Source organism: Suricata suricatta, chromosome 15, assembly GCF_006229205.1.
Source record: "Suricata suricatta isolate VVHF042 chromosome 15, meerkat_22Aug2017_6uvM2_HiC, whole genome shotgun sequence".
Taxonomy (NCBI): Eukaryota; Metazoa; Chordata; class Mammalia; order Carnivora; family Herpestidae; genus Suricata; species Suricata suricatta.
In genome coordinates this window covers 59,039,442-59,052,022 of record NC_043714.1, presented here as the reverse complement: position 1 = coordinate 59,052,022, position 12,581 = coordinate 59,039,442, and the positions used below count along the sequence as shown (strand labels likewise).

General features: G+C 39.2%; 1 protein-coding gene across 1 annotated transcript in view; it reads right to left on the bottom strand.

The window, feature by feature from the left end:
* Positions 1–2,154: 2,154 nt before the first annotated feature.
* The window catches only part of COLEC10 (collectin subfamily member 10), a 38,714-nt gene continuing 28,287 nt past the window's right edge, over positions 2,155–12,581 (bottom strand). The window contains exons 4-6 of the mRNA XM_029923582.1: positions 6,273–6,326; positions 4,787–4,882; positions 2,155–2,670 (exon numbers count right to left, since the gene is read on the bottom strand). Coding sequence (XP_029779442.1) covers positions 2,279–2,670; positions 4,787–4,882; positions 6,273–6,326 — 542 coding nt within the window. The 3' untranslated portion in view covers positions 2,155–2,278. The remainder of the gene's footprint in view (positions 2,671–4,786; positions 4,883–6,272; positions 6,327–12,581) is intronic.

Sequence of the window (12,581 nt, the reverse complement as noted above, 5' to 3'; positions counted from 1 at the left end):
AACTGAAGCAAGTTTTATAGTAAATCTAAATATGTGGTACCTTAGACATTCTGTCATATTTTCTTGAAAGCGTTGGCAACAAAAATGAGTCATTGAAAGAAATGTTTTAATAATAATAATGGCAATAATAGTTCTTGTAGTACATACAATAAATATTCCTATTTTTGCCACTTAGAGCAAATCAGAATATGGATCCTGCTGCCAGTGGCCTCTAAGCAATGCTTGCTGTCCATTCTCTTTCTCCTTTCTTCTTATCTCTTTTTTTTCCCCTACAAGGGTTTCTAAGTTCTTATTCCTTATGCTCCCCTCAAGGTTACTGGCTTTGATATAGTGTTTTGCTTTGTAATTTTTATTAAACTGCCTTGCCTTCCAAATATCATATGCCACATTCTCAAACATCTGAATAAATAACTAGTTTATTAACTTGAAGAATGGCAAACACTGGACAAATTCCTGTAATTGAGCTGAACTGATTGAAGTATAAATGGGAAACCTTGACTTTGATGTCATTGTATCCTAAGGACATTCAACATGGTTAGAACCTTCAGAACTTTTCCTCAGAGGTGAGAAATGAAAAGTTCAACTTTTTGGCTAGGAGATTGTTTTGTATGACATAAAATTTGGGCTAAAAATGGACTAATTGCCAGTATTTTAAAATATGAATATATATGAAGTTCCAGCTTTATGACTTCTTTTGAAATATCTGAGTATGTAGTGAGACTGGATCCTCCATAGAAAGAAATAGCAGTGACTGAGAGCAGCTGGCTTCTCGAGAAGAAGAAGCTGTGTTTAGTACTGGGATCCCCACCCATTCTGCTTGATTTATCTATGTCATCTTGTATGGCCCTGTAGGACCTGAGTTTGTGACTCTCAATAAACTCACTGAAATAACCTAATTAAATCTTCTCTCATAACCAGTTAGTCATGGGTGAAATCATGGACAGATGGTTGAAGGTGAACATATGTTGTTGATCTGTTTCTCTTATTTCATTAACCGTTTTGCCAGCATTTTGAATAGTCTGATCATATGTCACAAAACTATAACTGGCGCAGCAGTTTAGAAGGGGAAAAATCTAGAGTTTTGTTGACTATATTATCTTCAAATTTGAAGTGAAAGCTGCTTTGAGTTTTGATCTGCAGTTCAAAGTAGAATTTTACCAGTTCAATAAATGTGAGTCCTAGGCATGTTCCAAATGCCACACCTGCCACATTCCTATGAGGTCAGAGCCCTACAAAGGGCTTTCTGGGTATGGGGTTTTTCTAACATACAGTAAAAAGTCTTCCGTGAAATGTCACTGTAAGTGATACATTAGAGACAAGGAGAAGAGAACTTTGCAACTTGACATTGGTAGCAGCTTGAAGCTTCTAGAGTTTTCTGAAGGCTTCACAAACTCCTTCCTTTGTTCCCCATGCCTAAGGGGAGGAAAGTTGATATGGATACACCCAAGACACAGAAAAATGGAGCCATATTAGTAGCAAGGGGCAATTCAACAGGATTATAAATAATATTGTTTGGGAAAAAATTCTCCCTTTCTTTTTTCTTTTCAATTTTTAAAGTTCCCCTTTCCTCAAATCAGAGTTAGAGCCTAGAGCCCTGGGATTAAGTTGTGGGCCTATAGAAAGAGGCCAAAGCAACTTCCTGGAGGACCTTGGTGAAGGCTAACAATCAGAAGCACAGAAGTTCTCTGTGTGATTCCATATGGTCTGGAAAAGCTCACAGGCAAGTAGTTTCTCACACAGAGACTTGGGGTTGAAAGTATTTTTCCATCTGAGCAAATAAGAAGATGTTGCAAGTGTGGCTATAGGCATGGTGGGTGACCAGGAAAAGAACAGGGGATCTTGGCTTCAAAGACAGATAATATCTCTACATTCCCAACAGAAGGCCTTCCCATTTGTCTGGCTTTGAGCAAAGACAAGGTAGCCTAATTATCACCAACCAACTGTCCAATTATCTACTGGGTTAAATAAACAGTGGTTTAGGAATCTAGGGAGAGGAAGCAGAGCAAATGCCAAGAAAATATTTCATTTGACACATAGACAATCACATCTTGCACAACTCTCTCTCTCAGGATCCATGTAACTCAGTGAGCTATTAGCTCCATAATATACTGTGTATGAAAATGTTCCAAATCATCAGAGAAGACCATGGCAATGGAGATTCCAAATTTCAGGTCAGTATTTTCTACTTGTTTTGAGTCAGAATGAATTTGACGTGAAGAGAAAGAAAAAGATGGATAAAAATAACTGCAAAGAACAAATGTGTGTAGCACAGGGGAAGTTACTTTTTCTTCTTGACAAACTCACAGACGAAGTACATGGTAAGATGGCACTCTGTGTCATTCCATCTGCCTGAGCTCAGCATTTCCACACAGTCCTCATGACCATAGGGGTCACTGGGCTCCCCCTCTCTCCAGTTGCTGTAGTTCTGCAGGGGAGTGTTGTCTGTGAACACATACTGTCCCTCCTTCTCAAGGTCATTCACTCCGATGAACACCCGGAAGAAGCCACTCTTGGCGACATAGTCAGCAATGAGGGTGTTGGCAGCTTCATCCTTTGGCATGGCCAGCATCCCACCCCGGATCCGGCAGTGGGTCAGGGATTCCCTATAGTTCTTCTCCTCCTGCACAATGTAGTAGAATTTCTCCTCGGTTTCCCTAATCCCTGCAATAACTTTGCAGAGAAGAAAAGATGAGTGTGATTATGTAGTTCAAAAAGGGAAAAGCAAATATATAATATTGCTGTATTTAAATTCATTTATTTGAGGGGCACCTGGGTAGCTTAGTTGGTTAAGTGTTTGACTTTGGCTCAGGTCATGATTTCTTGGTTTGTGAGGTCAAGCCCTATGTGGGGCTTAGAGCCTGGAGCCTGCTTCAGATTCTATCTCTCCCCCTCTCTCTCTGCCCCTCCAAGCTCATGTTCTTCTCTCTCTGTCTCTCAATAATAAATAAACACTAAAAATTTTTAATAAATAAATAAATAAATTCATTTATTTGATGTTTAACAATTACTTTGCAAGCCCCTATTATGAGGTAGGCACTGGTTTAATATTTTTATCACTTTTGTAGTTTTCAAATGGAGAACAAAGTCTTGCCATTTGTCCTCCCTGTCCTTTCTCCTTAGCTTCCCACATGACTGTCTTGGTCTTTGACAAAGACTTGTTATATGAACTTCCACTCAGCTCCCCTCAGACTGTTGTCCCATCCCACTTTATGCTTTGCCATACAGAGTCCCAATAGCATGTCCTTCTCTCTTCCACTTCAGTGACTGTCATGCCTGGAAAGTCTTCTCACTGCTTTTACCTGGAAATCTCCTACTTGTCACTAAGATCTAAGTGGAAGAATTTTCTCCTAGAAGAGCCTTTCTAATGTCTCTGGGCAGACCCAGGGCTCCTGTGCACTTTCCCCCATGTTTCCATTGCTCCTTGCTCTTCCTCTTTTGTATCACTCAATGCATTCTAGTCTAATTGTTTGTCTGCATGCCTCATGTACTTAAACTATCAATGTCTTGAGAATGATGTCCATGTTTTTCCCACTCTGTAGCCTCAGAGCCTGCAATAATGCACGGGATGGTAAAAGCTTATTGAACGGATATCAGAATAGTACAGAGACTTATCCATCCTGGGCTGAATTCCTAGGCTATGAACATGTACATAGATTGAGACTGTCCATAGTTCACTCAAGATACACAAAGTATATGTGTACTACTGAATATGTGTACTACTGTCCATAGTTCACTCAAGATACACAAAGTATATGTGTACTACTGAATAAGCTCCAGGACAGAATTGGGGACTGAGAATCGTCCTGAGCTCATAATATGTTAAGTATGCTTTAGGCTTGGGGGGCATGTGCATATATTTCTTAAGGTCTATAAATTAAAATTCACACGAAATCTGTGACCATGCCAATATATGTCAAAAACTGTTGCTCTATGTTGAACCCTGAACTCAAGTCATGTCAGAGACAACATTTCTAAGAACATTACAAGATGAAAATAAACACGAGATGGAATAAGTGTGTTTCTGATAATGTATAACAAGTAGAGTTGGATTACAATAAATAAACATATAACAAAGGAAACCAATTTCAACCGTAACTACCATCAATTCGTACTGTCTTCAAAGAGAACACATAGGCCCTACTTTAAGGGTTTCACTGCTAACGACAATGGGGAATGGACCAAGGATAACAAAACTGACTATTGTGAGAAGTTGCACAATTCAGAGAAATGCGTAATGATCTGTTGGTTTGAATTGAGGGTAGAGGAATCATTGAAACCCAAACCAAATCCCAGATCCCCTGTTAATTAGCTCTGTATCTATGGGCAAGGTAATTTCTCTAAGCTTCCATGTAAACAAAATACATGGCAATCAGTATTTCAAATTCTCAAGAAAGTCGCTATTGTTTTTACTACTCTCTTTTCTGAGTTGCTAACTCTGTTAGACTCTTCCTGTCCTTTTTTATTCTTAAGACATAGATTGCTAAACTCTGCCTTTTTTTCCATTCCCTTTGCTCCAGAAAGTATCTTTTTTTATCCATAGGCAAATAAATGTGTTATGTATGAATATATGTAGATACTGGTCCTGGAGTGTCCTAGAGTCTGAGTGGATAGTTGACATTTTGAGAGACCTATAAAGTGGTGACATTATCTCAGTAGGCTTTTGCCCAACCCAAGATATTTCCCACTAAAATACTAGAAATACCTTGGTATTGTATTCTCGAATACTGGAATTGTAGTGTTGAAAGAGATTAAATCAATAGCATAAAGCAAAAGAGGATATACTCACCATTCTTGACAAACTTCATAGACGTTTTGAGGCGAGCAACACTAATATCCAGTTGTCCAACAACTTTCCGGTATCTTCCACAATCACAGACAGTGCCTTTAAACGACAAAAACTTCAAATTAACATTGAGGTACAGATCAATTGGAAAGGACAATTACTCTCTTCTCAATATTTACTATCTTTTCCTAGTCTGGCTGTATCTTTCTGTGAATGTCTATACTTTTAGTCTTTTATTTAAAACAAAGTTCCTAATTGCCATTGTCTTCAGGAATTTGCAGAATATCTCCTAAAGTATTTTGGATGCACTAAAACACAGCCCTAAACCAGATTTTTAAAGTGAAGAGTGAATTATGGCCAACTGCTGTACACATCCTGTGGGCCGTTGGGCATTTTTGGTGAACACAGAATGTGCCCATCCAGTCTCAAAATAAAATCTTGACAGCTTTCTTAAAACAAATTTCTAGCCAGTCTTCTCTTCTGTTACTGCATTGCTCACTAGCTCACACAAGGCTCCCAAGACAGGAGAAAACTTTCATGATGAAATCAAATGGTAATTCTGATTATCCATTTCAAGGATAGCTTGAATGATCCTTGAATGTTTCAAGGACTAAATTTAAATCTTGTGAATAGATTCAACGTATACTTTCAAGAGCCAGTTGCCCCATTTGTGGATTAACTCTGATTTTAATTTCCACCATTCATTCCCTCTTTGCTCATTTACCTTTTCAACTACCTGCTGATGCGGAGACAGAGAAAGAATTGTAAGGAAAATGATGTGAAATTCAAATGATTCCCTTTTTCTATTTAATGGCTGCTCGTGTAATCAGTTCCTTTTGCTTTCATTTTTTGGCAATTGAGAAGTAAAAAGAATTTTATTAGCCAAAGGGGGGCGGGTGGTAAATCTGTGGCTTTTCGAACATTCATCTGTGTTCACAGTTAAACATAAGGAATTTAAAACAGTTCTTACAATTAGTCTTCACTGCACCTCCGTGAGCTCCCCTCAGAGCAATCTACCTTTTTTCCCTGCATGTAGCACTGGAAAGAAAACTCAAGACTCAGGAAGACTCTCCCTGCCCACCGATGGATGGCATGTTCTGTATCCATGGGGTCTTTGTGGATCAGGCCAGCTTGCTGCAGGCCTCTGTTTGGTTGAGGTGCTGGTGGAATGCAAGGAACGCTGCTTCTGTCCTAGTGCTGAGCCACGCTGGATTTTCCCCTGTCTCTAGGAGAATGAGAGCTGTTCCCCGGGTTTGCTTCCTCCCACTAAGCATGACTAGGATGGAATGTGCCATCAGTCCCTTCCCCAGGGCTTGGAAAGTCACCAGCAGATGGAGAGGAAAGTTCCCTTCTTTCCTTTCCCCCAGCCCAAGTAGAATCAGGTTAAGCACTGAGAGGATTATTTTTTGCCATAAGAATGTATTGTTTTTGAAGAGGAATATATTTGGAATGATGCCAGACATTAAAGAGGAAAATGAGCAAGCCTTACCTGCTTTGCCTTTTTCTCCTGGGATCCCTGGCAAACCCTTTTCCCCTTTGTCACCTGAATAAAAACAATTGCCATGAAAAGAACAATGAGCGAGAGTGGCAGATTATTTCCAGCAGACACTATCTCACATACCTAAAATCAGAGGAAACAGTTCTTTTATTTCATTTGTAGTATCGCCAACTAATATTCCTTGGTTTCATATAAATAATTTAATTTTGCATTGGTTTCATAGGTACAACTAATCAAACAAGTCATAATTTATTTAGATTGAAAGTAGAACTCCAGAATGGGTAAGGAAACTTCACATTTGTGTCACCTGCCCTACTAACGTGGCCTTCTGAGAAAGGCTAATACAATTCTCTGCCTGTTTTTAACTTTAAAATACCATTGCTTTGTGTACCGGAATCCACTGATTAGCACATTGATGTGCCTGTGTATTTATCACATCCCCAATTCTGCTGTATGGCTTCATCCTTGGATTTTCAAAAACATATCTTGTGCTTTCCCAATTTAATTCAAATATTTACTATTTATTACTTACTCTGTGCAAGACAAAAGGCTTGGTACTTTGAGACAGTATAAAGAGAGACAAGATTAAACTTCTGACTTAGAGGGGTTTATACATTTTGGAAAAGATGTGATGTATGCAAATATCTGTAATATAAAGCTGTGTCAAATATATTATGCCTAAATATCAACCTTGATAACTTTCTCTTCTTCTCTTCTTTGTATGTGGTCATTTTCTTATTCAGTCTGAGACATCCACAAAATAATTCTCAGAGAATCAGGAGTATTAAAGCAGAGAGGGAAAAAAAATGTTGATTTGTTTTTTCAACTTGAAAATAAACCCTTGAAGCCTACATCAGACACAATAATTGAAAGCAAAAGCTTTTGATTTCCAAGAGGAAATGTTTGGCTGAAGGTCTTGAGAATCAAAAGAGAGGACCCTGATAGAAGTAAAATAGAGTTTATGCTTCAATGGTGAACTAGAAAAAGAAAAAAAAAAAGAATTGGGAAGGATGAACATAGGATGAAGGTCATCCAGACCAGAAGGGCATGGGGCTTACCTTTGTAGGAGTTTGGTGAGGGCAGGGAATTAGTTATGTGCCCCAAAGGGGCAATGGGAATGGAAATGGAGTCAACATCAAGGTTCCAACTAGCCCCATCCTTTACCAGCAAAAGGGAGAAAAATGGGAGACACTCTAAACCCAAAGGATAGCCCATATTGTCTGCTCATTAGCTATTCTTTTCATCACTGCTGCCGAGTGTCTTTCATTAAGAATCCTGTACACAATGGGGCGCCTGGGTGGCTCAGTCTTTAAATGTCCAACTTCAGCTTGGGTCGTGTTTGCACGGTTCCTGAGTTCAAGCCCTGAGTTGGGCTCTGTACTGACAGCTCAGAGCCTGAAGCCTTCTTCAGATTCTGTGTCTCCCTCTCTCTCTGCCCCTTGACCACTTGCACTCTGTCTCTCTCTGTCTCTCTCCAAAAAATAAAGATTAAAAAAAAGTTAAAGAAAAGAGTCTTATACATATTGATTGTTGATCATCCAGAAAAGCCTGCCTGCCAGGGCCCCAAAAATTTGCTGAACATTTCCAAACTGACCCATGTGGGTTCTTTTTACAGTGATGCCAGACATTCATGGGCTCCCCAAACAGAAAAAGTGGACCTCGAAACCCAAAATGCAATTTAAGTGTGTAAGAGGAAGCCTCAGAACTTGCACTTGAATGAAATAAGGCAATGGTGAAATCCATGACAATACAACGTGATAAATGCTGTAAGAGAGACGGTGAATTTTGAACGAGATAACGTACTCCCTCGGGAGGTAGACGAGTTAGTGCTTCAGCTGGAGGGATGAAAAAGATAGCACTGGAGCTGGGTTATGAAAACCTTCACCGGTGAGGATGGGAGCAAGGTAGGGGACAACGTACAACAGAGGTACATCGGAAAAAGCATGAGAAACATGCCATGCACCCTGATGAGGAAGATAGATCTGCTCACCCCTGAGTTGTGTCCTGCAGACTCCTCAATTTCTCTTATATGTAAATTGTTAAAGATAAAAATAGAATTTGAGACTATATTAATGGCAGAAAGGGAACATACCTTTGCTAAGTGTCAATCATTTGGTAAGTACTGTTCCAGATACTTTATAGATATTCACATTATTTATAGATATTATCAGATTAAATCCAATAAGCTAGGTATTATCATTATCTTTATTCTACAGCTGAAAGAATGGAGGATCCTAGAGGCAAAATAACTTGTTCATGGACTTCTGACAATTCGGTGGCAGTGTTGGCATTGAAAAACAACCATTTCTGACTCCCCAGTTCTGGGAGCTTTCCAAATGAGTGAACCAATGACTTAATAAAAGAAAGAGAAGTATTCAAAAAATACTATCAGTAGCTGAAAGGCATGCTAAGTCCTTGTCACCACCAGACACAATATGCACTTAAAAGTTCATATGATTATAGTTTAATATGTTATCTTTTTAAATGGTGTGTTTTCTTTCTATGTGGATCCCTTTGAATTCAACATGGGCTGCTATCAGCCTAGTTCTGGGCTAAACCCAGTGGTGGACATAAAAGAAGCCTAAATGGAGTATTTGCTTTATAAAAGTAATGAGGTTTTAAAGAAAACAAAGCACACATCACAGGCCAAGGAAATGGGACAAGATCACTATTACCTACTCACAGAGTGAAATAAAGGAAATGCCTGCCCGGTTTTCGGCCGCAATGGCTGCGGATCAGAGCAAAGAAGACGTCCTCTGATGCAAGAGGCTTCAGCTGGATCTTAATAGGGTGGAAAACAGATTTTTGAATTGATAAGTGGGTTTTTTTGGTCTGACAAGATGTAAGCACTGTGACTACTTTCCAGTATTTTCCCATGAATGTCTCGCCTTCTCTGACAGATGGAAAAGTCAAAGCAGTGTGGTAGCGTGAGCAACCAAGGCAGTCCGAAAAGCCAGGGCTTAAATCCTGGCTCTGCCACTCACTAGCTAAACACAGACAGGTTACTTAATTTCTTTAAGCCTCTGTTTCTTCATTTTTTTAAGTGGAAATACTGGCACCTACAATCAGAGGACACATTAGATAATGTCATCTCACCATGGGATTAGCTCTGTGCTAATAGAGGATGCTCAACCAATGTTAGCTTCTGCCATATACTTGACTGGTTCATGGGGGATGTGAGCTTACAATGCCCATTTCCTAAAAATAAATTCAGGTTTAAGCCTATATGCAAAAACTTATTTTGGCCTGTAAGTGGGAACATGTCAGTAATAACTGTCGTAAGCTTGAAGAATTAGAGGGTGCATTTAAACAAACAAACAAATAAACAAACAAAAAATCATAATGCTTCCACTGTAAAAGGATTATTGAACTTAAGTAAAACATTTATTTTGCTATGAGGTTGAATTTGCCTGTACTAAATCATTCTCTCTTATTCCTAAAATGAAATATCAACATCCAGAAAGTTACCTTGTCCACGCAAGTGACAGCATTAAGGTCAGCCCAGAAAGTTGACATTAATCTGACTCAGTGAAAAATTTAGAAGAGCCACTGACAAAGTGAAGACAATAAATTTCAAAGTACAGATTAAAAATGAAATTAATCCAGGTGAGCCAGAACACTAAACCTCAATTTAAAAACAAAAATTCCAGAACATGCTCATAAATTTTGATGGCATATCTCTGGAAGACAAAGAAATCTTAATGAATGGTGGAAATTGATGTTAAGGGACAGTGGTACTTATAGGAATAAAGAGTTGAAAAGAGGGCCATATCACAGAAAATAAAGCATTATTATTCACATTTTCATTCTTCTTTTTAAAAATGTTTATGTTTATTTTTGAAAGAGAGACAAAGTGTGAGCAGGGGAGGGGCAGAGACAGAGGGAGACACAGAATCTGAAGCAGGCTCCAGTTCTGAGCTGCCAGCACAGAGCCTGACGTGGAGCTCGAACCCACAGACCAAGAGATCATGACCTGAGCCGAAGTTAGACGCTTAACCAGCTGAGCCACCCAGGTGCCCCTCATGTTTTCATTCTCAATGCAATAAACATTTAGAAAGTTTCCACTGTATAATAGGCACTAAGATAAAGTGATTAAAATATAGGGTTCCCACATACAGTTTATCTTTATTTAAGCTAATAGACTAAGTAAATCTTTCATTCATCTGTTCCTCCAGAAGTCCACAGTCTACAGGGGGAAAAAGACAAGCTAATAAGCCATGATGATGAGTAAAGTATTAAAGGTATGCAGGGACAGAACTGGCTTGAAGACAGTAAGGTTAGTTAACTCTCTAATTTTCAGACTGTTGCTTTTTCAACATTTGTGGAAGTTTATCCACTGAGGCTCAGAAAATCACACTGAACTCGACTCTTCCTTGTCTCTGTCATCTACCACCCTCCTGAGTCAGGTCATCTTATTCTATAAAAGGTTTAAGACTTGACTCAAGATCATGAACTCCAACTCTCCTAGGTGGAGCCTCATCTGTATTTGACACACTTAAATCTAGGAAAATGCACCATCTAGAACAACTCATTGAAAAACAAAGTTCTTGAATTCTGGACATGTTCATGAGAGTGACTCTTCCTCCGCCTCCCCTTCTGCTCATCTCCAGGGAAGTACTTGGGATCTCAACCTTACTGAACATGGCTACATCTCAGAAATCTTGACGTCCAGCATCGCACTCTCAGGCTACATCTTTCCATCTCTTAGCTAGTTGTTACATGAAGCTGATATGGCCACGGGCAGATCCATGATTCATTTTATCTGAAACTTATACGATTTGGGGAGCCCTGTTTAAGAAAAATAATATACAATTACAAATGGAAAAGTGGTATAGAAATGAATACTGGGACACCTGGGTGGCTCAGTAGGTTGAGCATCCAACTTCTGCTCAGGTCATGATCTCACATTCATGGGTTCCAGGCTCTGTGCTGACAGCTCAGAGCCTGAGGTCTGCTTGGGATTTTGTGTCTCCCTCTCTCTCTGCCCTTTCCATGCCCACACTCTGTTTTTCTCTCAAAAAAAAAAAACATTAAAAAATATTTTTAAATGAGTACTAATAAGAAATAAAAACCAATAACTGCAAGTAGACAAACACCACAAAATTCACTAATAATCGTAACTTTTTAATCAATACATTTGTGCCTCTACAGTTCTTTTTTCATACCTGTGGGCTCCATATGTTTGGCTGCTTTCATGAATATCCAATTGACTTCACACTATTTACTGATAAATGCATCATTTCTCATTGCAAAGTCATGTCAACTTTGTATAAGCTAAATTTAGGAGTCTGTTTCTGCATGTTCCATTCCCTTTCTTTGGTGTATTTAACTATCTTTGCATAAATTAACACTATCTTAATGGATGTAGCTTTAAAATAAATGTTTAAATTCAACCCTCCAGCTTTGTTTTTCTTTTTTAAGATTGTCTTTGGGTATTCTGGGTGCACTCATTTCCATACAAATTTTGAATTGGCTTATTAAATTCCAAGTGAGTTACTTCTGGGATGTTGATGGAGATAGCATTGATCTGTACATAAATTTGAGGATCATCCTAACAATATTGATCATCTTAATGATACTGAGTGTTTCAATCTCTGAATGTAGTTTTACTTCCATTTTCTCAAACATTCTTTAATTTCTTACATTATCATAATGTTGTGTTTGTTGAAGAAGGCTTAGACACCTTCTTTTTTAGCTTTATTCTTAGATATTTAAGAATTTAAATGGCGTAATAAGTGGCATCTTTTTAATTGCATTTATTACTGTTTCTGGTATATAGAAACAAAACTGATTTTTGTATGGCTAAGCTGTGTAAAAAACAATACAAAGGAGGAGGAGCCAAGATGGCTGAGAGGAAGGGAGCTCTGTAAACTTCGTCTGCCCCATCTATCGAACTGAGAAGGACATTACTCTCATCTACAAGAGTAGAAGGAGAAAATATGGAATCCAGAAAGAAGACAACCTCAAGGATACCTGAGTGAGTGAGTGAGAACTGGGGAGATCTGAAAACGGGCCGGCCCAAGACGGGCAGGGGAGGTGGGAGCCCCAGCCCAATGCGGGCAAGCACATAGAACCCGAGAGAGACAAAGGGAAGAAACAGAGAGACTGAACACGCTCATAGTACTCTCTGGGGAAGAGGTAAAGAATGCTTAACCACGCTTGGAGAGAGAAGCTCACTCCATAGATAACTGCTGGGTAGCCCGAATCCTAAACCCAGGTGGCACAAGGGAAAGAACAGCTTCCAGCCCTGCGGCATCTTGACTGGGAGTCAGCGCCCCCGGCAGCACGGTGTCAGGGGCG